Source organism: Schistocerca cancellata, chromosome 2 (assembly GCF_023864275.1).
Source record: "Schistocerca cancellata isolate TAMUIC-IGC-003103 chromosome 2, iqSchCanc2.1, whole genome shotgun sequence".
Classification (NCBI taxonomy): domain Eukaryota; kingdom Metazoa; phylum Arthropoda; class Insecta; order Orthoptera; family Acrididae; genus Schistocerca; species Schistocerca cancellata.
The window spans coordinates 690,143,990-690,171,515 of record NC_064627.1 but is presented as its reverse complement, the minus strand read 5'-3'; the positions used below and the strand labels follow the sequence as shown (position 1 = coordinate 690,171,515).

The 27,526-nt window shown below is 40.3% G+C and overlaps 1 protein-coding gene across 5 annotated transcripts in view; it reads left to right on the top strand.

Annotated features, from left to right (window-relative positions):
• Window positions 1-27,526, top strand: part of LOC126162444 (uncharacterized) — a 300,063-nt gene that overhangs the window by 253,538 nt on the left and 18,999 nt on the right. For all 5 annotated transcript variants that reach the window (XM_049918956.1, XM_049918957.1, XM_049918955.1 and 2 more), the window contains one exon: window positions 12,366-12,502. In XM_049918956.1, the coding sequence (XP_049774913.1) occupies window positions 12,366-12,502 (137 nt within the window). The remainder of the gene's footprint in view (window positions 1-12,365; window positions 12,503-27,526) is intronic.

Sequence of the window (27,526 nt, the reverse complement as noted above, 5' to 3'; positions counted from 1 at the left end):
TTTGAATATTGAAAAAAACCAGATGTGTAGAGATGTTCGCGCTGCCATGGATGGATGCAGACTGAGCTGCCGAGCACGCACATGCCAAAATATATGCGATCGGCGGGTGCTTAGTGGCCTCAGATGGAAATATTCCTTACTTTCCGAATAGCCCTCATATTACAGAGTGCCACACTTACTTTTTACTTACCACATTGCCATCATTATCGATAATAAATTCAAATACCCCATCCAGATCACTACTGGATTCATCATTTCTATCATCATTACAACTACTGTCAGAATCAGACCCACTGTCACTTTCTCTATGCTTTAGATTTTGTACCTCTTCCACATTTATCTCCATTTCAGTCAATTATGAATCTACAGTTTCATTTAATTTTCCAGTTTTTCCCTTACCACTACTGCACACTTGGTTTCTATCCCAGTTTTTAAATCATTTTTAATCTGATCAATTTGGTTCTCAAGTTTAACTCTACTTTCAGCACAAAATTTCTCGGAAGCCTCCACCCTCCTACTATAGCCATCACAAAGTTTCTCTCTCTCTTCTACACATTTACTACTTATTAATGTTAATTTCTCATTAGTATTATGTACTACTTTCTTTATACTATTTCCCAGTGTATTAATGTGTTCTTTTGTACACATACTGCTCATAATTTGCCATAATGTCGCTTCCAATTTTCCATAACCACTATTGTCCTGTGAATCAGTCCCTATTAAGTCTTTCTGCTTATGTAAAAACTTGACCTCTACAGCTTTGTTTTTCAATCACACTGTCTTGTCCGTTAAGGCCACTCATTATGTATCACTTAATATAAAACGGATTTTGCTATGAAATACGTTATTTTTCAATCACTTGTCTCCTGCTGCTACTGCTGCTGCTACTGTCATCTCCATTTGTCATCTGCACTGTACAGCTGCTTCAAGTTGTAATTTTCTGTGATGCGTCTTGTTTATGCCAGTTGGCTGTGCTGATTGGCTGTACCCAATGGGTGCTTCCATAGAACCTGCTTGCTGATTGTCTGTTGTCCTATTGTGGCCATGAAACCCAAACGCTGATTGGCTGTTGCATCTCCTTTGTTAAAATCTCTGAACTGTAAACCGGTCTTGAGTTCACTGTTCAAAGGTAGCGAGTCCTAGTTTATTGTGCCCACATAAAATAGCCCACACCCGTAAGGACACCATATGTGACATTCACCTGCTTTATTTCTTCGTTGATGGCCCTCAGTGTCAATGTACTGCATTGCTATACTGGCTCAAAAATAGGGGGGCGGGTGGGGGGTGGGGAGTTCAACACAGACTACTTTAGATGATGAGCTGACAGGTGCACATTTGCACTTCACAGTTCTTTACTTTCACTGTTCACAATTCCCCAATAACACACAGTTATATGGCCAGTGCACCATTGTTTAACTTTTAATAAGTCTCATTAATAGTATACAGACAAACAACAACATACTGCTACAATAGTTTACTGTTGAACATCTACGAGTAGTAAAAACCTAATCCCACAGTTCTTGCCGCATAATATGGTACATATTATACAGACACTGTCATTGTTTAAGCACGCAGCCTATTACACTTACTTCACAGTTAAGTTGATGCATTGTTGTTGATCTAACCAATACGGGTTCCTCTGAAGCTTGGCCATGGACTGCCTGTCTCGAGCCCAAAAATTGGACGTTTATATATCCTCACAATAATAGGTACTGAAACTACACATTGTTTGAAGTTAAGGTTAGAGAAACTAAAATTCAAACTCAACTCATTAAATTAACTGAATACAGTGAAAAATTCCATCTTTTTAACAGTTTCTTCTACTACAAGAGTTAGGCTGAATTATTTATTTAAATCATGAAATTAATGGATATAGTTATGCAAACAATACTTTTGACAAAACTGGTAAATACTTCGGAACAAATTAGGGGCTGGCTTTGCTAGTATGTTTTTGAATAGAACCAGATATATCCTTTAAGAATAGTATTAGTTGTTCCTCCAAATTTTTGTAATTAGTACAGAATTTATATTTGTTTATAAATCAACAATAGAATTTATGTTACAAAGCTATTACTGATTTCACCCCATAACAAAAGTATTAACTAGAAATAGTCAAAATAAATTAGAAAATCAATTACATGCATGAAAAAGAGCCCAAAATTAGATCTGGTGTTATATTCTTTAAGAGTGAGGGACAACCTTTCTTTTTTCTGAAAATGCAGATTATATTCACTTATGTTAATGGTAATTAGTCAGACATGAGAAAATGAATTTTAAGGAGGCAGATGGCAAAACAAGAGGAGAAGTAAAAAGATCCAGCTTCCCTTTTCAGAGAGTGACAAGTCCACTGTAAAGGCCCTCTCAAAACTTTCTCTTTTGTCTTGTCCATTCAGTTGTATGGTCTCACTAAGATGCTTGAACCTCATCTGTTCTATCAATCTCCAAGAAGATGAATTACAGTGTTTCCTTGATGCTGGTGACATACTTCTTTTTTGCCAAACAATATTTGTTTACAGTTTTTTAATGCAATCTCCTTCAGAGTTTTAACTAGTGTGATCGCCAATTCCATTTCCTCAGGAAGCAGGATATATCATCAGCGACTACTAATCATTTGACACCCATGGTCTCTTCCTTGTAGCTGATTTGTTTTCTCTCTAGTATCTTTTTCTTTGATTACTTGTTTTCCAATTCCTCTGTGCACAGTTAAGAATTAATGCTATACAGCACACACAAAATTATTAAGGGTTTGTCACCAGTTTTAGAACTCTGTAAACTACAATTTAGTTAGTACACAATATTTGCTTTACAAACCACAAATCGTATTAGTACTGATAGAATGTAACAATATTATGAAAAGGAAAGTTACCACTCACCTTATAGCAGAGATGCTGAGTTGCAGGTAGTCACAACAAAAGGACTGTCACAAATAAAGCTTTCAGCCATTAAGGCCTTCATCAACAACACACACACACACACAAACTGTATTCTCAGGCAACTGAAACCACACTGCGAGCAGCAGCAACAGTACATGGTGGGAGTGGCCACTGGGTGGGTGTAAGGAGGAGGCTGGGGCAAGGAGGAGGAGGGATACTGTGGTGGGGGTGGTGGACAGTGCAGTTCTGCAGGTTAGATAGTGGGCAGGGGAGAGGGGGGGGGGAGAAATAGCACAAAAGTAGAGAAGTAAAAAGACTGAGTGTGAAGGTGGAATGACAGCTGTGTAGTACTGGAATGGGGACAGGGAAAGGGCTGGATGGGTGAGGACAGTGGCTAACAAAAGTTGAGGCCAGGAGGGTTATGGTAACATAATATATATTGCAGGGAGACTGCGCAATTCAGAAAAGCTGGTGTTGGTGCGAAGGATCCATATGATAGGTTGTGAAGCAGTCATTGAAATGAAGGATATCATGTTTGGCAGCATGTTCAGCAACAGGGTGGTCCACTTGTGTCTTGGCCACAGTATATCCCTTATTTCTCTGTTTTCAATTCAGATGGTTCTGGAATCTCACCTAGTAATTTAACTTTTGTGAAATAAAAAACAAACAGCCCTCTAAAATCGTGATTTTTCTTCCAATGCACAATGCATTTCAAGCCCTGGGAGCCCTTCAGGTTGGGAGGAATCTAGCTGGGATATTTTTACTTCCCCTCTTGTTTTGCCATCTGTGTCTTTACATTTGTTTTTTCAGGTTTAACTAATTACCATTAACATACTTGAATATAATCTGCATTTTCATAAAAGAGAAATGTTGGCCCTTAGTCTTAAAAAATATAACAGCAGATCTAATTTTGTGCATAGTTTTATGTATGTAATTGGTTTTCTAATTTGTTTCAATTATGCCTAGTTAGTGTCTTTTGCTACATGGTGAAATCAGTAATTGTTTCCTAATTTAAATTCTATTGTTGATGTATAAACAAATATAAATTCTGTACTAAGTATAAACATTAGGAGGAACAACTAATAGTATTCTTAAAGCATCTATTTGGATCTATTCAAAAATGTGTTAGCAAAGCCATCCCTTAATTAATTCCAAAGTAATTAACAGTTTTGTCAAAAGTATTGTTTGTGTAACTATATATGTTAATTTTATCATTTAAACAAATAATTTGGGCTAAACCTTGTAGTAGAAGAAAGGAACGAATTTTTCGATGTATTCAGTAAAATTAATGATTTAAATTTTAATTGTAATTTCTATACATTTAACGTCAAACAATGTGTAGTTTCAGCACTTATTATTGTGAGGATATACAGAGTCGTCGATTGATAGTGATGATGATGAGGAGGTCCCATACTCCGAGGAGCATAGGGGATGATGCGGGAGACCCGCACCACTGTACTAGGCAAGGTCCTAGTGGAGGTGGTTTGCCATTGCTTTCCTCCAACCATAATGGGGGTGAATGATGATGATGAAGACGACATAACAGCACCCAGTCATTTCGAGGCAGGAAAAATCCCTGACCGTACCAGGAATCAAACCTGGGACCCCATGTGTGGGTAGCAAGAATGCTGCCGCAAGACCATGAGTTGCGGACGTTTATAGTGACCAGGCTAAATACCTCACGAAATAAGCATCAAACGAAAAAACTACAAAGAACGAAACTCATCTAGCTTGAAGGTGGGAAACAAGATGGCGCTATGGTTGGCCCGCTAGATGGCGCTGCCATAGGTCAAACGGATCTCAACTGCGTTTTTTTAAAATAGGAACCCCAATTTTTTACTACATATTTGCGTAGTACATAAAGAAATATGAATGTTTTAGTTGGACCACTTTTTTTTGCTTTGTGATAGATAGCGCTGTAACAGTCACAAACGTATTAGTACGTGGTATCATGTAACATTCCGCCAGTGCGGATGGTATTTGCTTCGTGATACATTACCCGTGTAAAAATGGACCATTTACCAATTGCAGAAAAGGTCGATACCGTGTTGATGTGTGGCTGTTGTGATCAAAATGCCCAACGGGCGTGTGCTATGTATGCTGCTCGGTATCCTGGATGACATCATCCAAGTATCCAGATCGTTCGCCGGATAGTTACATTATTTAAGGAAACAGAAAGTGTTCAAAAAATGGTTCAAATGGCTCTGAGAACTATGGGACTTAACGTCTGTGGTCATCAGTCCCCTAGAACTTAGAACCACTTAAACCTAATTAACCTAAGGACATCACACACATCCATGCCTGAGGCAGGATTCGAACCTGAGACCATAGCGGTCACACGGTTCCAGACTGAAGCGCCTAGAACCGCAAGGCCACACCGGCCGACTAGGAAGTGTTCAGCCACGTGGGGAAACGTCAACCACGACCTGCAACAAATGATGATGCCCAAGTAAGTGTTTTAGCTGCTGTCATGGCTAATCCTCACATCAGAAGCAGACAAATTGTGCAAGAACCGGGAATCTCATAAACGTCGCTGTTGAGAATGCTACATCAACATTGATTGCACCCGTACCATATTTCTATGCACCAGGAATTGCTTGGCGGTGACTTTGAATGCCTGATTTTTGGTCCCGAGACAGTCAGTCTATGGTCGAGTTTCAGACAAAGAAACTGTTATTAGTTAGACCAACAGCAGTGCATCCGTGAAACAAGTGTAATACAATCAGGCCAGGTGTTAAAACAATGACAGTTTGTGCTCCATACGTACCTTTCTATTCTTCAAGAACTGTGAAATTTGTGGTTAGGTTTTTATTGCTTGTAGATGATCAGTAGTAAACTATTGTAGCAGTATGTGGAGGTTCGCCTGCAAACTATTAATGAGGCTTATGGAAAGTTAAAACAATAGTGCATAGGCCACATATAACTATGTATTATTGGGGGATTGTGAACAGTGAAAGTACTGTGAAACGCAAATGTGCACCTATTGGCTACATCATTTAAAGTACTCAGTGTTGTACTTCCACAACCCATTTTTAGCCAGTGTATCAATGCTGTACGTTGACACCAAGGACAACAAACAAAGAAATAAAGAACTGTCGCAAGGTGCTTGATCAGTCTACATCATTTTTTGACTTCACGTTAATACTGGTCCTGTTAAGGTAACATACATATATTGCAAGGTAGCACATTGTGTGACTGCATTTTTTGGAAAACTAAGAAAACACCAAAAAATTATGTACTGTTTCTTGTAGTGGTTACCTGGTTTTTAAGTGAGGTAGTGGTTGTAGTTCCAGTGGGCAACTTTGTAATATACCTATGTAATCTTAACAGGACCAGTATTAATCTAAAGTTGAGAAACAATGTAGACTGATCAAGCACCTGAAGGTGAGACACCAGGGCTCAAAATGTTTATTGAAATAAAAATCCTTATTTGTGTCTGAAAGTGATTTGTTTTTTACTTTACAAAATAATATAGCCACAGAAGCAACACTGTCAGAAATAGATAAAATTAAATTTAACTTTTGATGTTATGCTTCCTGATGTTTTCAGTAATATCTTGATCTGTTCCCCTAGAGGCCCCAGGCTTTTCTGGAGTCCAGATGTAGCAGTACACATTTCTAGTTTCTTACAGCTCTGACCTTTGTTAATGGTTGGAGATATGTTTTGTCCCATACAGAATCATCCTCTTTGGAAAATAACCTGATATTTACTTGTTCTACAGTACATTTGCCCCCATCACTGCAACAAATGTATCATTGAGAATATATTGTACATCTCTGACTCAAGTGAGATGCCTCTACAGGTATTAACAACACTTTTAAATTAGTGACTGTATTGATGTGCATTTCTTGTCACTGGGCTCCAGAGTTCTTGTGCCAACTGTTGTAATTTATTCATAATTTGTGACCTAGTATGTTCTTACAGCTCAGTTGTTATTGAATCCTCTCAGATACTTCATATCTTTTGAACTTTATAATCCATCTGTTGTATTTGAATTCATCTGGTGATACTGAATCCCAGTTACACAGAAAGTTTGTTTTGTGATCCTGGCAGTAGAGTACCTCTTCAAAATATTTTTTTGACAATTGAGTGATTTTTGTAGTAACACTGTCCACATTTTACGTTGCACTTCACTTAGCGTAGACCGGGACTGTGTCCTAGGCATGCCCGATGTTAACTGACTGGGCACGGCCCGTGCTGCCTGAGTTGTTGTTGTTGTTGTTCCGCCGGCAGAGGTCGCGTCCGAATTCTCGTGTGCCCTCTGGTGGACGGGACTCTACTTGCGGCAACTACCATCCGTGACGCGCCGTGCCGATGTGTGCCTCCCACGATCTTTCTGGTGGCTACTGCACTCCTCCTCCTTCGGGAGGTGAAGCCACTGTGATACACTGCATCGGAAGGTAGAGCGTCAGGCAGGAGCGAAGACCTCCACATCCATTGGCTGGAGTCGAGGGGATCTGCCAACCCTCAAGCCGAAACCTCCGAATACGGCTGGAAGTGACCCACACGAAGAGGCTCCCGTCGTCCCACCACCGGAGCCTGGGACAGAACGGGTGACAAGCTGTCGAACTCCGGATTCTGTTCCACATCGGGAGGGGCAAGACCCAGTGGCGGGGACGATGGGGAAGGGACGGCCACAGGCGAACCAGCCTCCTGAGAAACTGGGCCTGCGAGGGGGGCCGGCTCTCGCTGGGGCACCTCTAACGATGGCGATGCCGGTGCTGGAGCTACTGGAGGCTGCCAAGGCTGAGAACCATTGCAGTGCGGTGGAGTTACAGCGGGGAGAGGCGGTAACGTCCCCTGAGAAACCAACACAGGTGCTAGCAATGGGGAAGCCGTGTCCCAAGAGATCGGAGGGTGGGTGCCCAAACGTGGACGTAGCTGATTTTGGTGTCGACGTACCACCCGGTCCCCCGCCTGCAAGGTATAGAGCCGGCGGCCATTTCGGCGCAGGACCACCGCCGGTATCCAACGTGGATTGCGACCAAACCCACATGCCCAGACCGACATACCCAGTGGAAAGCCAGGTACTCCATTTTGCGAAGACTGGCGAGGACCAGGTCAGAGGAGGTGCAGCAGAGTCCTAGGTTGGTGCCCATGGTGGAGCTCTGCGGGGCTGCGTTCTCCCATTGGTGTGGTCCGGTATGCCATCAGGAAAAACGTCAATGCCTCCTCCGCAGGAAATTTGTGCACATACTTTTTCATCTGTGACTTAAAAGTGCATGCCATGCGCTTGGCTTCCCCATTCAATTGTGGATGAAAGGGGGGAGAGCAAACATGGCGAATACCGAAGCGCCTACAAAAATCCTGGAAGGTCTGTGAAATAAACTGCAGTCCATTGTCTGAGACCAGGCTGATTGGCAGATCTTCCACAGAAAAGATTTTTGCTAGTGCCTGGATTGCAACTTCTGAAGTGGTTGAGGAGCAGCGAACCACATATGGGAATCAGGAATAAGCATCAATGACAATGAGCCAAAAACCATTGAGAAATGGGCCCGCAAAATCGATGTGAACACGTTCCCATGCTTGGGTTGCCGGCGGCCATGAAGAGAACGCTGCCCTGGGAGATGACTGTTGGCTCACACACTGGGAACAGGCGGCCAACAAGTGCTCAATTTCTCTGTCAATACCGGACCAGTACATATGTCTGCGAGCCAAGGTTTTAGTATGGGAAACACCCCAGTGCCCCTCATGTAATGACGTGAGGACCTCCATTTGTAAACTTGCAGGAACAACCACGCGAGGAGCTGTAAACATCGGTAGCCAGAAGGAGAACTCTTTCCAAGACCAAGAGGCGGTCTCGTAGAATAAAATAATTACGAAGAGGGTCCGAGGCCCGGCCTGGAGGGCGGGAGGAGAACTACTTGCCAGAGAATCGGGTCAGCTGCCGTTTCCCTGGCGACTCAAGAACTAGTGATTGGGAAACCATCAACCGCTTGGCGGGACGCCACATCCAAATGAAAACACATAATCTCCTCTCGATCGAACTTAGGATCCAGGCCCACCGGAAGATGGGAAAGAGCGTCGACGTTGGCATGCTGTCCGGTAGGGTGAAAATGAATGTCATAATGGTACTTAGAAAGGAACAAGGCCCAGCGCTGAAGTCTGTGGGCCGCCCTATCCGGAATCTGAGAGGCGGGGCCAAATAACGATATCAACAGCTTATGGTCAGTGATTGACTGAAACTTCGTGCCATACAAGAAAGGGTGAAACTTGGTAACAGCGTAGACAATGGCCAAAGCCTCTTTTTCCACCTGGGAGTAATGGGCCTGCACGGGACTAAGAGTTTTAGATGCAAACGCCACTGGTTGCTCGGAACTATCTGCGTTGCGATGGGCCAGGACCGCCCCCACCCCATACTGCGAAGCGTCTGTAGCCAGGACCAATGGCTTATGGGGGTCAAAAGTAGCCAAACAAGGCGCTGACGTGAGGAGGCCCTTCAACGAGGTGAACGCTCGCTCGCATGCAGGTGACCAATCAAAAGGAACACCCTTGCACAGAAGGCAGTACAGGGTGCGGGCTATGGTGGAAGCCCTGGGAATGAACCGGTGGTAATAGGCTATCTTGCCTAAAAAAGCTTGTAACGCTTTCAGTGAAGCGGGCCGAGGAAGGTCGACGATACCTTGGACCAAACTTCCTAGTGGCTGGATGCCGTGCCGAGAGATGGTGTAGCCCACATACTCAATGGACGGTTGGAAGAAGTTTGACTTACGCAGGTTGCAACGCAGGCCACAGACCTGAATTTGAGAAACAGGGTGCGAAGGTTGTGCAAGTGTTCCTTCGTGCTGCGGCCTGTGACAATTATATCATCCAGGTAATTAATACAATGAGGGATTGTCGACGTGACATGCTCAAGATAACGCTGGAATATTGCCGGGGCACTGGATATTCCGAAGGCCAACTGCTGGTATTGGTAAAGGCCAAACGGGGTGTTGACGACCGCCAGCCGTTTGGAGTCCTCATCAAGTGGTATCTGATGATAAGACTCCGAAAGATCGATTTTCGATAAATATTGGCCTCCCGCCACGGTGGAGAACAATTCATCAGCACGAGGCAAAGGATAGGTGTCCACCACCAATTGGGAATTAATGGTGGCCTTAAAATCGCCACAAAGACGTAATTTTCCAGAGGGCTTCTTGACAATAACGAGGGGCGAAGCCCACTCACTGGAAGAAATGGGAAGAACGACCCCTAGGGCTGTCAGCCGGTCTAGCTCTTCCTTTACCTGAGGGCGGAGAGCCAAGGGGATCTGCCTCGCACGTAGAAAATGCGGATGAGCCGACGCCTTCAACGTTAAGTGAGCTTCAAAGTCTGAAACACGCCCCAGGCCCTCCTCAAAGATATCTGGAAAGTCTGAGATCAAAGATTCCAATGATTGATAGGGAACATCTTCGGAGACCAACTGTATGGTGTCAGCGATAGAAAAACCGAAAGCTTGAAAGGCATCCAGGCCAAAAAGGTTAGCAGAGCTCGCATCACTGACAACAATAAAAGTAATAGGCCGAGTGACTGATTTGTAAGTCACGTTGGTAGTGAATTGACCCAGTAGGGGAATGAACTGTTTACCATAACCGCATGGACACCAGTAAACTGGTGCCAACAGGGGTGATCCAAGGTCGGAATAAGTTTGTGCATTCAACAACGAAACTGCCGTGCCCGTATCTACTTGCAGTTGTAACCGGCGCGACCGAACCGACACCTCGATAAAGAGTTTGCATGCCGATGCGTTGGGAGCCTGGCCCGATGAAACTTCCTGAATGTCAACGTCCATGACCTCTGTACCTGCTTCCTTCAATGCTTTTGAGGCTGAGCGGCAAACATTACCTATGTGACCTTCTTTATTACATTTGCGACAAACGGCCCAACGCTGGGGGCACTCTGACCGATCATGATGTATATAGCACGACGCGCAGGATGGCAACAGGGGCCAGCGGCCAGAATTCTGTTTACGCGCCGTGCAGGTTCGGCCGTAACGGCCGGATTGTACCGCTCGCACGTTGTCCACCCCAGACACAGTGGACGCGGACGCGGACGTGCCGCCCTGAACCGCCACGACGTCACACCACGCTTCCAGCTGTTGACCTGCGGTGTGAGAGACTTCATACAATTGAGCAATGGACAGGACTTCCTCAAGGGAAGGCTCTTCTAACTGCAGGGCCTGTTGCCAGACCTCCCTATCAGGGGCCGAACGAACAATGACGTCGCGTACCATAACGTGGGCAAACGACTCCCACGACTGCTCCTTTACAAACACTTGCAACTAAGACCGTGCAGGGTAGCGGCCCACGCCCGGTAAGACTGATGGGGCTGTTTCTTGCATTGATAGAACTCGACCCTAGCGCCACTACATGCGTGCAGCGGCGATAATATGAAGACAGCAATGAACACAATGCGTCAAAAGACAAGGACGAGGGTTCCTTCAATGGCGCTAGCTGCCTCAAAACTTGATACAGCAAGGGAGATATCCAAGACAAGAAGAGAGCACTACATACCTCCGCATCAGCAACATGAAATGCCTGGAAATGCTGTCGAAGGCGATGTTCATATGCGTCCCAATCCTCCGCCGTCTCGTCATACGGGGGGAAAGGGAGGAGGGAACGGCGCTGGAGCAGACTGCGTGGAGAGCAACGCCGGAAGCACTTGTTTCATGGTGGCCATGAGCTCCGTCTGCTGCACAACCAAAACCTGCACTAAACCCTCCATGCTGTGGATAAGCTGCGAAACCGGAACAATGACGCAACACGCGAAAGAACGACCCTACTCATCGCCAGTTGTTTAGTAACACTGTTCACATTTTACGTTGCACTTCACTTAGCGTAGACCGGGACTGTGTCCTAGGCATGCCCGATGTTAACTGACTGGGCACGGCCCGTGCTGCCGGAGTTGTTGTTGTTGTTGTTGTTGTTCGCCGGCAGAGGTCGTGTCCGAATTCTCGCGTGCCCTCTGGTGGACGGGACTCTACTTGCGGCAACTACCGTCCGTGACGCGCTGTGCCGATGTGTGCCTCCCGTGATCTTTCTGGTGGCTACTGCAATTTTCTTATTATTTGTCACAAATTTGCAGCAATGTAATAATGAAATTCACACTTTTTTCAATGTGATATTTTCTCATCAAATTCACTGTTGCAGTTCCAGTGCCAACCATTTACAGTTAGCAATTCTGTAAGCATTTGCTCTGAAATTTGACAAATTTCTCTTATGGGGAATGGAAAGCTTGTTTGTAATATCTAGTGGTATACACAAAGTTACCTCGTGAATCAGTCCATCAGTAAAAGCTGTATCAAAAACCTTCCAATAGTTCCTGAGCTCAACCAAATAAAACTAAAAATAGTTAATTATTTTCAAATGTCGGTTTACCTGTTTTCTGACGTGATTATTAGTATCGGTAAAAGCCTTTCAGTCTCAAACTGGATACAATACTGAGAACTGTTTAAAATAATGCTTTAGTGTGTCATTAAAAACTGTATTCTGAGCAACATATTTTGTGTTTTAGAGCAAGGTACCTACGAAAAGCCCTTGGAGGGGGAATGCGGCAAGTAGGTGTGCTAGCAGCAGCAGGGCTTGTGGCACTGGATACTGCCACCGACAGACTTACACAAGATCATGCTAATGCAGCTCTCATTGCCAATGGTGATTATAACTCTTCTGTGGCGAATTAAATGTGTTTATATGCAGCAGCAATTTAGAGTGGTGTGTGTGTGTGTGTGTGTGTGTGTGTGTGTGTGTGTGTGTGTGTGTGTGTTTTATTTTTTTACTACCTGTAGCTTTATGGACTGCAGTTTCCTCTAATCTAATGTTGTTTGTTCTTGTCTATAGTTGAATGGACATTTGTTATTAAAATCACTATGATCTATTGTTCTCTGTTTCTATCTGTAATGGAGTGAAAATTTGTTTACAACTTATTTCCACTATTGTATAATGGTACTTAGAAATGGTACAAAATTTTGGTTAGAAAATTTTGTTTGCATATTCTGAAAGTGCTTTTGAGTCATCTCTGTAATTAGGTAAACCTGGCATCAGACAAGATTACTGATTTTAATGTTGAAAAACTTAATGCTATGTTATATTAATTTCTGTATTTGAAATAACTCTAGATGTATGTTACTGAGACACTTTTGCTGGAGACTTCTTGAAATGTGAACTACATCAATGACTGTCTGAAGCACATAAAGAGAATCGTTATTCCTTCCGCATTAATAAACATTGTCTGGATACACAAAGTGCTGTTTACTGATTCAATTTAAAAGAAAATATCTCCTGAATAATGTGGACTTTACTGTACACAAAACCATATAATATCTGTGGAAGGAATTATAAAAGCATGTCATGAACTAGAAGGACAATTTTTGGTGAAGAAATAAGGTCAATATTAAATATTGATTCACATGCCACTGAACCCGCCAAAGTAGCCAAGAGCGCTAATGCGCTGCTTCCTGGACTTCGGTAGGCGCGCCGGCCCTGGATAGAATCCACTCAGCAGGTGGCCAATGAAGGCTGGTGTGCTGGCCAGCCTGGATGTGGTTTTAAGTCAGTTTTCCACCTCCCACTAGGTGAATGCTGGGATGGTCCCGACATCCCGCCTCCGTTATATGACTCGCAGACATCTGCACGTTTGCACTATTCCATGGATTACACTAGACGCAGAGCAATGGGGTACACTAATTCTATCCCAGGGGGTATGGGGTGGCGGCAGGAAGGGTATCTGGCCACCCCTTCATGTTAACCTTGCCAAGTCTGAAACTAACCATGCCAACCCTGTGAAACATGGAAGTAAGGCACAAGCAAAAGAAGAAGAAGAAAACGAAGATTCACATGCTACTGAAAATCTAAGATCAACCTACATATGTGGTCACCAAATTTGTAACACCTACTGAGAAAGGAGAGCAATAAGAAAGATACAGTGAAAAATGGAGGAAGTGTGTATCAGAAAATATGGAAATAAAAACCGTAGACATCTGGATAACTGCATAATTCATCCTGAACAGAAGTGATTGTTAATCAAGAAGATACAGAACTTGACAATAATAGTAAATTACTTAAAAATGAAGGAACAGTAGGAAGCTATTGTTCAAAGTGGGAAAGAACCCTGAAAATTTTTGCTCATTAAGTAAGTTATAACATGTTTTATTCTGGAATCCAAGGACAGCAAAAAGTTTTAAGGAAGAAGGGGGAAGTAGAAAAATATACATATTACTGAACTTGGAATTCTATTAAAGGAAGTTGGGCATCGTTGTCAAAGGACATGTATCAATGTATAGGAATAGAAACTTTGAACAACAAGATCAGAAAGTGCATAACAGTCATAACAGTCATTAAAATGTACTGCCATGTAGATCAGGACCACTGAACACAGAAGAAAGGTGGACTTTTGAAGAAGTTAAATAAACAGTATATTGCAACTTAAGTTAACTTTCAGACCCAGAAATAATGTCCTGGGAATTTGGCAATGTACAAATGAGGATTTTGTTGGTGGCTTTTGCAGATTGGAAACACTTTGGAGAGAGAGGCCATATTGGTGATAGGAAGCATCTACAAAAGAAGAGGTCACTGTTGAATGGTATTTACTCACTTTGACTAAGACAGACTGTGAACACCAGTGGTCATCGACATCTTGCAACAAGTGGGTGTTAACACAACTGGGCTGATGGCACACTGGTTCGCTATCCAGAGGCATGTAGCATCTTTGTTCAGTTTTGCACAGATTAAAGAGCAAGCAACCAAGTGTATGCAGTGTAGTCTGAGAGTGCTCACTGTGTCCCAGGGAGAAGTGTCTCACTATTATATTATCATCATATGCAGGAGATTGGTATATCACTGGTATCAACAAATTGTTACACTTCACCCCAATGGCAAAGACTGTACTGTTTAATTTGAATAAAGTGGAAAACAGTGTTCATTTGAACTTGCCTTATGTGGTTCATCGCATCACTTGAGAGGACAATGTAAAGTTGCTCTGACTGTAGAGCAGCTTGTTGAACTGTGTAAAGAGTTGATCAATGACAACAGTTTTGTACATAAAAAGGATTGAAGGAATGGAATCATGTAATTGTTAAGAAGTTAAATTATTTTAATGTCACAATTAAATCAGTATCACAAACAAGTAGTGAATCCTTGGTATTTTTATGAATTAAATTGTATTGTGTTTGTTGATTAATTTAATAGTAGTAGCAAAACAATGGAGTAACAAAAGAAAACAATACTTTAGCAGTGATCATGTAGCCTGTAGAATCAAGTCAGGAGTAGATGCAATGTAAGATTCTTCAAATAATAAAGCGATAAAATGGAAATATGAATACACTGAATAGTCCATTTAACTCTTATACCATGTACAAACTCTAGGGATTGATCAATAAGAGGATCTGGAACAAAAAGACCTAATTAACTTATGTTCAGAAATACATGCTGGAGGCCATTTATTCAGTCATACATTGTCACAGAGACTGCTGTCTAATATGTGCTGTACCATGCAGCCACAGTTAGAGTATATGTTGAAAATGTGCCTCAATGCAGGGTGAATATGTGCCATAACATGTTCTGTCCCACACATTCACATTAGCCAGGCAGCATCTGAACAGTGTCAAAGGCAATATGAATATGATGCTCCAGTGTCTCCACATCTGGAATGGGCTTTGCATACACAATACTTTTGAGATGGCCCAATAGCACGAAATTGGATAGGTTGAGATCCAGTGAACGGGCAGGCCATTCAACTGGAGCCCCTCATCCAATCCATCGACCAGGGAAGACAGGATCGAGATGTGTCGAGATGTTAACAGCAAAGTGGGCTGGAGCACCATCATGTAGCAGCCACATAACCCTTGGAATCATCAATGGCACTTCTTCCAGCAGTGAAGGCAAAGCCACCCACAAGAAACTCAACTAGTCCCAGTCTGTTAGGTAACATGGAAGGAAGACTGGCCCAAAATAAAGTCACCAGTTATCCTGGCTCACACATTCTGTCTGCATTGATGCTGATGATTTGCTGTTGCTGTACCATGATGGTGCTACATACTATTCCAAAGATGACTGTTATGAAAGTTGAAGATACCACTCCACTTACAGGTGGAATAGGATGGGTGACACAAATCCCAGAATCATGGTTGTCTGGTGAAGAAACCAGTGACAAAACTGCTCTCGATGTGGAAAGTCTGCCGCTAGTAAGCCCTGCACACACTATAAGCATTAACGGTACTAACAATTGTCATGGAGAATGTTCCACACAGTCATCAGGCTTACTCTGCACTGGCAGGCCAACTGCCTGGTACTGACACAGCGGTCACCTTCCACAGTGTCAATCACATTCTCCTCCAAGTCTCATATCTGAACATGTAGGATATGTCCTTCACATTTTTCTGCTTCCTGAAATGACTGTGTCTCAGACAGACAGTGAAACACTGTTGCAAACATTGAATGCTGTGGTTGTTGTCAGTGAGGATAGGTCTCCTGATAAAACCTTGCTGCCCACTGCCCATTTCCATTAGCCTTTCCATAAGTAAACACCATGTCAGCGGGCTCTCGATTTGAATAGAGAACCATTGTGTACAACGCTGTACACATCCACTGCAAGGTGAGTCAACAAGAGAAGTTAATTAGACACAACATTACCAATTACTATGGCAGGAGAGGGCACTAGTGCATGATGCATGAGGAAAAGTACCGCCCTCTAGGAGGAAACCATGCATACTGTAACTGTGGCTGCATGGGGCAGTGTGTATTAGACTGCAATCTCTGTAACAAAGTATGATTGAATACATGATATCTAGTGTGGAAACCATGCATTTCCAAACAGAAGTTCATTAGACATTTATTGTTCCGTATTGTCTCATTGATCAATCCCTAGAGTTTGTACACAGTGGAAAAAATCACCCTGTATAGATCAAATTCATTTAACTGGACATATGGATTAATTAGAAACAAAAAGCAGAATGAGTTTCTCTGAGTGAGTTTGGAGGGCCATTTAGAAGTATGGAACACATAGTTGCCAAAAGTAACCATTCTCAAGGAAAAATTGCACCCTACTTTCCTTTTATAAAACCCTTTCTGCACATTAGAATAATATCATAGTTACATGCAGAGTAAGAAGAGTTTAATAAATGTAAATACCAATAAACCATTTATGTGTAATCTTATTGTATTTTAACAATGATGTTTTCAGAAGAATGTATTATCGTGTTGTCTATCAAGAATCTTTGCTGTTTTTATACTTACGCAGTGAATCATTTGATGTTGAATAAGACAGTATTATTATTTATTTATTTCTTTCTTTTCTCAGACGTTATGTCTGGTCAAAAATGTGCCTGTTATGTTGTACCGGGTTTGACCATATGTTGCTCCAGAAGTGTTCCATGTCTGTTATGTTTGGTGGATTGTCTATTTTAATGTGTGTGTTATCTATGGTCTGGCAAAATTTCTTTTGGTTTGTGTTGAATGTTTGGTTTTGTTTCCTTCCATTTTCACTTTTTTTGTATCTTCTAAGTCGTTTGGCCAATGCTTGTAATTTCTGCTTCTTTTCATCTAATTGCTCTATCGCTTCTTGTTGTGAGATTTTACCTAACCTTTTTCATTTTTTTTCTGACATTTCATTTCTTATAAATTGTGTTAGCTGTCCGATGTCTTTTCTCAGTTTTTCTATTCTGATCTGTAGCCTGTGTTGCCGTGCTGGTTTTGTGGGTTTCTTCTGTGTGTTGGTTGGTTCTGATCTCTGCCTAGTATGTATATTTAGTGTAGTGAGTGCTCTTATATAAACCAGTAGTTGTAACTCTTCTGTAGTTGTGTTTTCATTTATTTTGTTGTGTGTGATTGTGTTGATAGTTGTTATTATTGTTTTGACTTGTGGGTTATTTAGCGGTCTATGCAAGGATGGTGTCTTTGTATTCTATATATGTCAGCTGAAATTTTTCTTCTATATCTAACATGCGTGTCACTTCGTGTTCTACTTGTGCTTGTTCTGGTGGCTGTCTTAAGATTTTGTTTTCCTCTGATTGTTTAATTGATGCGTGTTGTTCTTTGTTTGTTTGTTCTGGGATGTTTGAGTCCATTACTGTATATCCTTCTTCTTCTGATTGCACATTATTTTGTTCCAGTATTTGTTGTACTTGTTGTTTGATGTTTTCTAATTCTGACTGGGGTATCCTGTTATTTTTGATTATTACACGGATCTGATCAGCTAGTCGTTGTTCTGTTAAAAATTTTAATTCTGGGTATCTGGTAATAAATGTTGTGTATACTTGTGATCTGTATCCAGTTGTGTTGGTTCCTAGGTTTATTGCTTGGTCATAACAGAACATGAGGTGTCGGTTAACTTCATCTGACCATCTCATCCTCTGTCTTTGCTTTCCTTCTAGGGTGGTTGCAAGAACCATAGCCTGCAAAACACCTCTATTTGGATTTAAATCATTTTCAAGTTGTCTAGCAGTGTCGTTACCATTGTGGGCAGGCATAGGGTTAGCCCTATTAGTGGTTTGTTCTTTTCATCGCCTTTTACGACTGGCAGAACATACCGGAGGCCTATTCTTTTCCCGGGCGTCCACGGGGTTTATTATTATTATTTCTATTTTTCACAGACCTTAGGTCTGGTTAAAAATGGAAAGTGATGCGGACCTTCATCAAGAGTGATTTCCTTTTAACTGTACGGTATATGTCACATTTTATTTAGGAACTTTCGGGTTATTGAAAACGTATCAATAATTACGGATTTCTGTGGTTGTATATATAAGTTTGGTTGTAGCTGTATTGCACTGATGTACTGGTGGATATTGTGTGGTATGACTCCTGTAGTTGATAGTATATTTGGTATAATGTCAACTTTATCCTGATGCCACATGTCCTTGACTTCCTCAGCCAGTTGGATGTATTTTCCAATTTTTTCTCCTGTTTTCTTTTGTATATTTGTTGTATTGGGTATGGATATTTCGATTAGTTGTGTTAATTTCTTCTTTTTATTGGTGAGCATGATGTCAGGTTTGTTATGTGGTGTTGTTTTATCTGTTATAATGGTTCTGTTCCAGTATAATTTGTATTCATCATTCTCCAGTACATTTTGTGGTGCATACTTGTATGTGGGAACGTGTTGTTTTATAAGTTTATGTTGTAAGGCAAGCTGTTGACATATTATTTTTGCTACATTGTCATGTCTTCTGGGGTATTCTGTATTTGCTAGTATTGCACATCCTCTTGTGATGTGATCTACTGTTTCTATTTGTTGTTTGCAATGTCTGAATTTATCTGTTGTGGTATTGGGATCTCTAATAATATGCTTGCTGTAATATCTGGTGTTTATTGTTTGATCCTGTATTGCAATCATTAATCCTTCCGTCTCACTGTATATATTGCCTTTTGTTAGCCATGTGTTGGATGCGTCTTGATCGATGTGTGGCTGTGTTAGATGATACGGGTGCTTGCCATGTAGTGTTTTCTTTTTCCAATTTACTTTCTTCATATCTGTTGATGTTATGTGATCTAGAAGGTTGTAGAAGTGGTTATGAAATTGCAGTGGTGTAGCCAATGTATTTATATGAGTGATTGCTTTGTGTATTTTGCTAGTTTCTGCTCGTTCTAGAAATAATTTTCTTAAATTGTCTACCTGTCCATAATGTAGGTTTTTTTATGTCGATAAATCCCCTTTTACCTTCCTTTCTGCTTAATGTGAATCTTTCTGTTGCTGAATGTATGTGATGTATTCTATATTTGTGGCATTGTGATCGTGTAAGTGTATTGAGTGTTTCTAGGTCTGTGTTACTCCATTTCACAACTCCAAATGAGTAGGTCAATATTGGTATAGCATAAGTATTTATAGCTTTTGTCTTGTTTCTTGCTGTCAATTCTGTTTTCAGTATTTTTGTTAGTCTTTGTATATATTTTTCTTTTAGTTCTTCTTTAATATTTGTATTATCTATTGCTATTTTTTGTCTGTATCCTAGATATTTATAGGCATCTATTTTTTCCATCGCTTCTATGCAGTCGCTGTGGTTATCCAGTATGTAATCTTCTTGTTTAGTGTGTTTTCCCTTGAATATGCTATTTTTCTTACATTTGTCTGTCCCAAAAGCCATATTTATATCATTGCTGAATACTTCTGTTATCTTTAGTAATTGGTTGATTTGTTGTTGCCAGTAGTTTTAGATAATCCATGTATAGCAAATGTGTGATTTTGTGTGGGTATGTTCCAGTAATATTGTATCCATAATTTGTATTATTTAGCATGTTGGATAGTGGGTTCAGAGCAAGGCAGAACTAGAAAGGACTTAATGAGTCTCCTTGGTATATTCCACGCTTAATCTGTATTGGCTGTGATGTGATATTATTTGAATTTGTTTTTATATGAAGTGTGGTTTTCCAATTTTTCGTTACTATGTTTAGGAGCTGTATCAATTTAGGATCTACTTTGTATATTTCCAATATTTGTAGTAACCATGAGTGGGGTACACTAGCAAAAGCTTTTTGGTAATCAATGTATGCATAGTGTAGCGACCTTTGTTTAGTTTTAGCTTGATATGTCACCTCTGCCTCTATTATCAGTTGCTCTTTACATCCTCGTGCTCCTTTGCAACAGTCTTTTTGCTCTTCATGTATAATTTTGTTCTGTGTTGTATGTGTTATTAATTTCTGTGTAATGACTGAAGTTAATATTTTGTATATTGTTGGTAGGCATGTCTCATACATCTTGCTCACCAGATGGTTGAGGTTTGTCAGGACTGGCTCTCCCAAGGCCGTCAGTAGTTCTAATGGAATGTTGTCTACTCCTGGGGCCTTGTTTCGACTCAGGTCTTTCAGTACTCTGTTAAACTCTTCACGCCGTATCCTATCTCTCATTTCATCTTCATCTACATCCTCTTCCATTTCCATAATATTGTCCTCAAGAACATCACCACTGTATAGATCCTCTATAAACTCCTTCCACCTTTCTGCTTTCCCTGCTTTGCTTAGAACTGGGTTTCAATCTGAGCTCTTGATATTCATGCAAATGGTTCTCTTTTCTCCAAAGGTCTCTTTTATTTTCCTGTAAGCAGTATCTGTCTTACCCCTCATGTGATAAGCCTCTACATCCTTACATTTGTCCTCTAGCCATACCTGCTTAGCCATTTTGCACACTCATTGCATAGCTTTTTATATTGGTATGACCACGAACCAGTTGTCCACTGCCAGTCCGTGGTGAAGAGGAAAGTAGACCACCATGTGGGACAGCATACAGCTGAATATAACACACTTGATTTCAATGGCAGCTTAACTACCCCAACCGTCTGGATCCTTCCCTCCGCCACCAGCTTTTCTGGACTGTGCATATGTGAGTTACCCTTACAATACATTCTCCGCTTCCATAATAATCCCAGCCTCAACCTACTGTAACATACTGTCCCCACACCCTCCACCCAACAGTTTCCAGCCGCTCTGTCCTGTCACCCCCTCCCCATTCTCATCTACCACTCTGTTTATTTGTAGCCCTGTGCCAATGCATCTGCCCATCTTTCCCCATTACTCTCCTTTTTTGGGCCTTCTTTCCACACCTCTGTACCCCACAACCTCCTGAAACTATGCCTGTTGGCAGTCTTTCCCATACACACTCCACCAGACAGTGTTCATCTCTCACCTCACCCATACACTACTATCCCTTCCCTTTCCCTTGCTTGTATCCCACATGATGTTACATTCCGGCCCAAGGTACTGGAGTTGGTGGTCACGTGTGCATGAGGTGTACTTGCTGTGGGAGCATGTGTGCATGTGGGAGCGTGTGTGCACCTCTTATACTGAAGAAAGCTATGACCGAAAGCTATATGTGAGTGTCTTTTAATTGTACCTGTCGGCAACTTGACGTGTCTTAGCAATCTGTCTTTTCCTGAATCACTGATATTCCTTGCTGGGATTAAATCTAGATATGAATTTAGACTAGAATAAACTTGGTGAGTATCTGGCTAATAAGTTGTGAAGCAGCCACTGCTACTGACAAGGATGCACGAATATATTATATCTTCTGTTATTTATTTTTATGAGCGTATTTTGTAGATCTGTTAATGTGTGTGAGAAGCTAGGGTGTCAAATGAGTACAGTTAATTCACAGATATAGTTGTGGGAAAAATAAAAACATAGAACTAGAAAAAAAAACAGAAGTTAATGTATCCGTAACAATACATAACAAACTATAAAAATCCAAATGTAAGGAGTCTATTATGTCTATGTTAAAAATTCATGCAATGAATAAAAAGCTGTATCAAGTAGGTACAGTGTAATTTTATTTTTAAATAATGCACTGTTAATTCACATATCTTTTATGTTATTTGGCAATTAATAATTTTAATACTGGAATACTGTATAACTTTCTGTAACTGAGTTAGATTTTTGAAATCACAAAGGAAGTCAGCCTATCTTCTTGTGTTGTGATTGTAGCAAATTTAATAGATTTCATAGTGCACAAGATTGTTAACCACGAAGCTCATTATGGAATAAATGTATTGGGAAGGGAAGTAATGGAAAGTATCCATAGTTTCATAAAAGGTTTATGGCAGGATGTTCTCAGGGAAACTCTGTATGTAATTCAGATGAACTTCTCCTGTAGAATGAAAATTTTCTTTGATATGTGTGAATTGCTCCAGAAGATAGTTTCATAGCACATAACTGACTGGAAGTACCCAAAGTAAGTGGACTTCGTGACACTAATGTCTCCAATATGAGAGACTGTCCTAATGGCAAAGATAGCTGAGGACAACCTTTTTAAGGTCCAAAGGACATGATGTTCCCAAATGGCCTTGCTGTCTGCGTGAAGGACTCAGAATTTGGTGCACTGTACACTTTGTATTTACTGACTGTCATGTACAATAAGTATATCTTGAGTGATTTTGTAATTGGAGCTGAACTGGATATTATTAGTTTTGCTCAGACTTAATAGAAAGTGAGTTTACTTTAAACCAGGTTAGGAATTCAAGGAGTAATTTGTTAGCATGAGTCTCTAGATTGGTGGAATGTTTGTTGTTTACCACAATATTAGTACTGTCAGCAAACATAGTGAACTTTCACATTTTGTATGACAAGGCTATGCTATGTATATATGAGAAAGGACAGTATTGGTTTTTGGCGAAAACCAACTTTGTGGGGTCTTTCCCACTCATTGCTAATAGGGTGCCCATGGGCTGCAGCATTCTCAGAATGCTGTACAACAATTCAAACAAATAACATTAGTAGTCTTATTTCTATAAAGGAATTGACAATACTTAACTTTGGAGATTTACAAGTAGTAATCGCAAATGAGGTGTGACTGGCAATATAATTTAGAGTCCTTGATATGTGAAATGTTCAGGCACGTTGACACTTGTCACTGATAACTAAGACCTGCAAGTCAATGCTGATCTGAGTTGCCGAGGCTAACAGGAGTGGCGTTTATATTCCCTTCTTCCAAGTGTCACTCTTGGTGCGGAACGGTCCAATTCTGCACACCATTGGCCATTGTTTCCTCACCGCCCTCTCTGTTCTCGCATTCTGCATCTTCTTCATTCTGGCCCTTGTGGTTATGCCAGAACAAACATCTTTCACATATTGAAACTGCCAGAAAAAAATCCTTAGCACATATGTGCTGCACGTTGAAGGAAACTATATCACCTACTAATTAAAAATTCTTACCAGTAACATCTATATCTATACCTACATCTATACTCAGCAAGCCACTGTGAGGTGCCTAACAAAGGGTACATCCCATTCTACCGGTTACTAGGTTTTTTTCTTGTTCAATTCAAGTATAGAGTGAGAGAAGAATGATTGTTTGAATGCCTCTGTGTGTGCAGTAATTATTCTAATCTTATCCACATGATCCCCATGTGAGTGGCACATAGGGTGTTGTAGTATATCCCTAGAGCAATCATTAAAAGCTGGTTCTTGAAAGTTTGTTAACAGACTTTCTCGGGATAATTTACATGTATCTTCAAGACTTTGGTATCTTCTGTATATCTGTGACACTCTCCCATGGATTAAACAAACCTGTGTTCATGCATGCTGTCCTTCTACGTATATGTTCAATATCCCCTGTTAGTTCCACGGGGTAAGGGTCCCACACACTTGAACAATATTGTAAACTTGGTCGCACAATTGATTTGTAAGTTATCTCCTTTATAGACTGCTTGCACTTACCCAATATTCTCCTAATAAACCGAAGTCTGCCACTGGCTTTACCCATGACTGATCCTATGTGATAATACCATTTGATATCCCTGCAAAATATTGCACCCAGGTACTTGTATGAGTTGACCAATATCAACAATGACTCATTGATATTGTAGTCATAGAATACTAATTTTTTTTCATTTTGTGAAGTGTGTAGTTTTACATTTCTGAACATTTAAAGCAATCTGCCAATCTTTGCACAGCTTTGAAATCTGACTGAATATTTATGCAGCATCTTTCAGACAGTATTTCATTATAGACAATTAAATTGTCTTCAAAAAGCCTGATTTTACTATTAATATTTCTGCATGGTCATTAATATACATATGAATACAAAGGGTCCCAACACACATTGCTGGGGCACATCTGAAATTACTTCAACTTCTGATGACTCTCCATCCAAGATAACATGCTGTGTCCTCATTAACAGAAAGTCCTCAATCCAGTCACAAATTTCACTTGATACCTCAAAAGATTATACCTTTGATTGTAAGCATAAAAGCTTGCAAGGTGGGTTTCACATGATTGATGTTTATGGAATCCATGCTGGTTGGCATTGAAGAGGTCAATATGTTTGAGCTCCGAATATGTACTAAGATTCTGCAACAAATCAATGTCAACAATATTGCATGGTAGTTTTGTGGATTGCTTCTACTACCCTTCTTGTAGAGGTGTGTGACCTGTGCTTTTTTCCAAGAACTGGGCACAATTTTTTGTTTGAGGGATCTATGATAGTTAGAAGAGGGGCTTTCAGCCACAAATTGAGTGTAGAATCTAACAGTGCTCCATCATATCCATGAGCATTGTTAAATTGTAATGATTTCAGCTGTTTCTCAACACCGCTGACACTAATTTTTATTTCACTCATCTTTTCAGTGGTACGAGGATTAAATTGGGGCAGTTCTTGTGGGTTTTCCTTTGTAAACGAACATTTGAAAATGGAGTTATGGATTTCGGATTTTGCCTCGCTACCCTCCATCTCAGTTTCCCTCATTCACTAGGGACAGGACACTAAGTTTGGTACTGCCAACTGCCTTTACATACAACCACAATTTCTTTGGGTTCTGTGAAAGAACATTTGTCCAAATTCTGCTATGGTAGACATTGAAGGCATCATGCATTACTCTCCTGACAGCCAAACTCATTTCATTCATCATCTCTCTATCTATAGTCCTACGCTTTCGTTTGTACCTATTATGCAGTAATCTCTGTTCCTTTAGAAGTTTCTTTACAGTGACTGTGTAGCATGGAGGTTCCTTCCCATTATAAACTGTTCTACTTGGTACATATCTATCCAGTGCTTGGTCGACTCTTTTTTTAAACTTGAGCTATAGTTCCTCTACATACTACCTGCTCTGTGCTGAATGTTTCAAGTTCCTCATTGAGATGTGATACTAGTGATTTTTTATCCAGTTTATTGAACATATGTATCTTTCTGCTTGTTTTAATTGTCCTTTGTACTTTGGTAATCATTGTTGCCACAACTGCATCTTGGCCACTGATACCAGTTTCGATGTGAACATTGTCAAAGAGATCAGGTCTATATGTTGGCATTAGATCCAACATATTTTCATCATGAGTGGGGTTTCTAACTACATGTTCTAGGTAGTTTTCAAAGAAGGCATTTAGCAAAGTTTCATAGGATGTCTTATTATGCACTAACAAAACTGTAATTTTCCCAACTAATTGTTAGATGGTTAGTCTCCACCAGTGATTACAATATGACTGGGGAACTTACATATAAGTGAACTGAGGTTTTCTCTAATGTTTTCAGTTACATCAGAAATTGAGTCTGACGTGTGTAGAAGGATCCAATTATCATTTTATCCCCACTCCTGACGTCTGAGTCTTGTCCAAACAGGCTGACATGCAGCTGCAATTTCTGTCTCAGTGGACTGGAGTTTCTTGCCTGCTGTGATAAATAGCATCACCTTTCAATATACACCTAAAATTTCCCCAGAAATCTCACTGCTATCAATTTCTGTTTTGAACCAGCAACTTTATACAGCATGAAATAGTCATGTTTGTATACAGCAAATCTGAATTATTTAAGAACTGTTTGAACTATTTGCATAACAAACAACTGAAGATAATTTTATGCTCTCTACTCATTCTTTAAAATTAAATGTGCAAACCATTCAATGTATGGGGATGAAAATCCACATCAAATAGCAAGAACAAAACATTCCAAACATGAAGCCAGATCTTTTGCATGCAGGAGAGAGAAGGAACTGATAAATGATAAACTGGACAAAATTAAGTTTTTCATTAGTCTTTATTGGGTGAAAATAAGTATTTTACATTATTATTGAGATGTTGTTGCCTCTCGTTAGGTGTGGTTCCATAACAGTGAAGCTATGTTTTAGATTTAATGTGTTTTCTGTACCCTAATCATATGGATAGTAAATATACATTGTGAAATGAATAAATCACAATTTAAAAAAAATACAATCTGTAGAGTAATAATATGAAATTTCCTGAACAGCTATCGTCTTATCTCAAATTACATGCTACAATGAGAAGGAACTGATAAATGATAAACTGGACAAAATTAAGTTTTTCATTAGTCTTTATTGGGTGAAAATAAGTATTTTACATTATTATTGAGATGTTGTTGCCTCTCGTTAGGTGTGGTTCCATAACAGTGAAGCTATGTTTTAGATTTAATGTGTTTTCTGTACCCTAATCATATGGATAGTAAATATACATTGTGAAATGAATAAATCACAATTTAAAAAAAATACAATCTGTAGAGTAATAATATGAAATTTCCTGAACAGCTATCGTCTTATCTCAAATTACATGCTACAATGAGAACGAACTGATAAATGATAAACTGGACAAAATTAAGTTTTTCATTAGTCTTTATTGGGTGAAAATAAGTATTTTACATTATTATTGAGATGTTGTTGCCTCTCGTTAGGTGTGGTTCCATAACAGTGAAGCTATGTTTTAGATTTAATGTGTTTTCTGTACCCTAATCATATGGATAGTAAATATACATTGTGAAATGAATAAATCACAATTTAAAAAAAATACAATCTGTAGAGTAATAATATGAAATTTCCTGAACAGCTATCGTCTTATCTCAAATTACATGCTACAATGCAGTTCCTTCTTTTTTTTATTGTGAAATGCTTGTACTATAGGATGCATTTGTTCATATATAATTTCATATTCTAGTATTGAGTGAAAGTAAGAATTATATGGTAGAAGTGAAGCAAAGTTACTGGCTGATTTGATGAGGACCCTTAGAATAGAACTTGCAGCTGACAGCTTACAAGAGACGTAGTTTACATGTGTATTCTACTCAAAATTTTCTCTTAGCTATGGTATATACTAACTTTTTATAGTGCTTGCATTTGATAGCTCTTGCTTGTTTAAAATAACTTTTGTGATGAGAGGCAGAAATTGACACAATTTCTTTATACATATATGACAATATTGTTCTTATTGAACAGTTCACTTACTGGAGGCATAGGTGCTCTTATTTTTATGTTATCATTGATT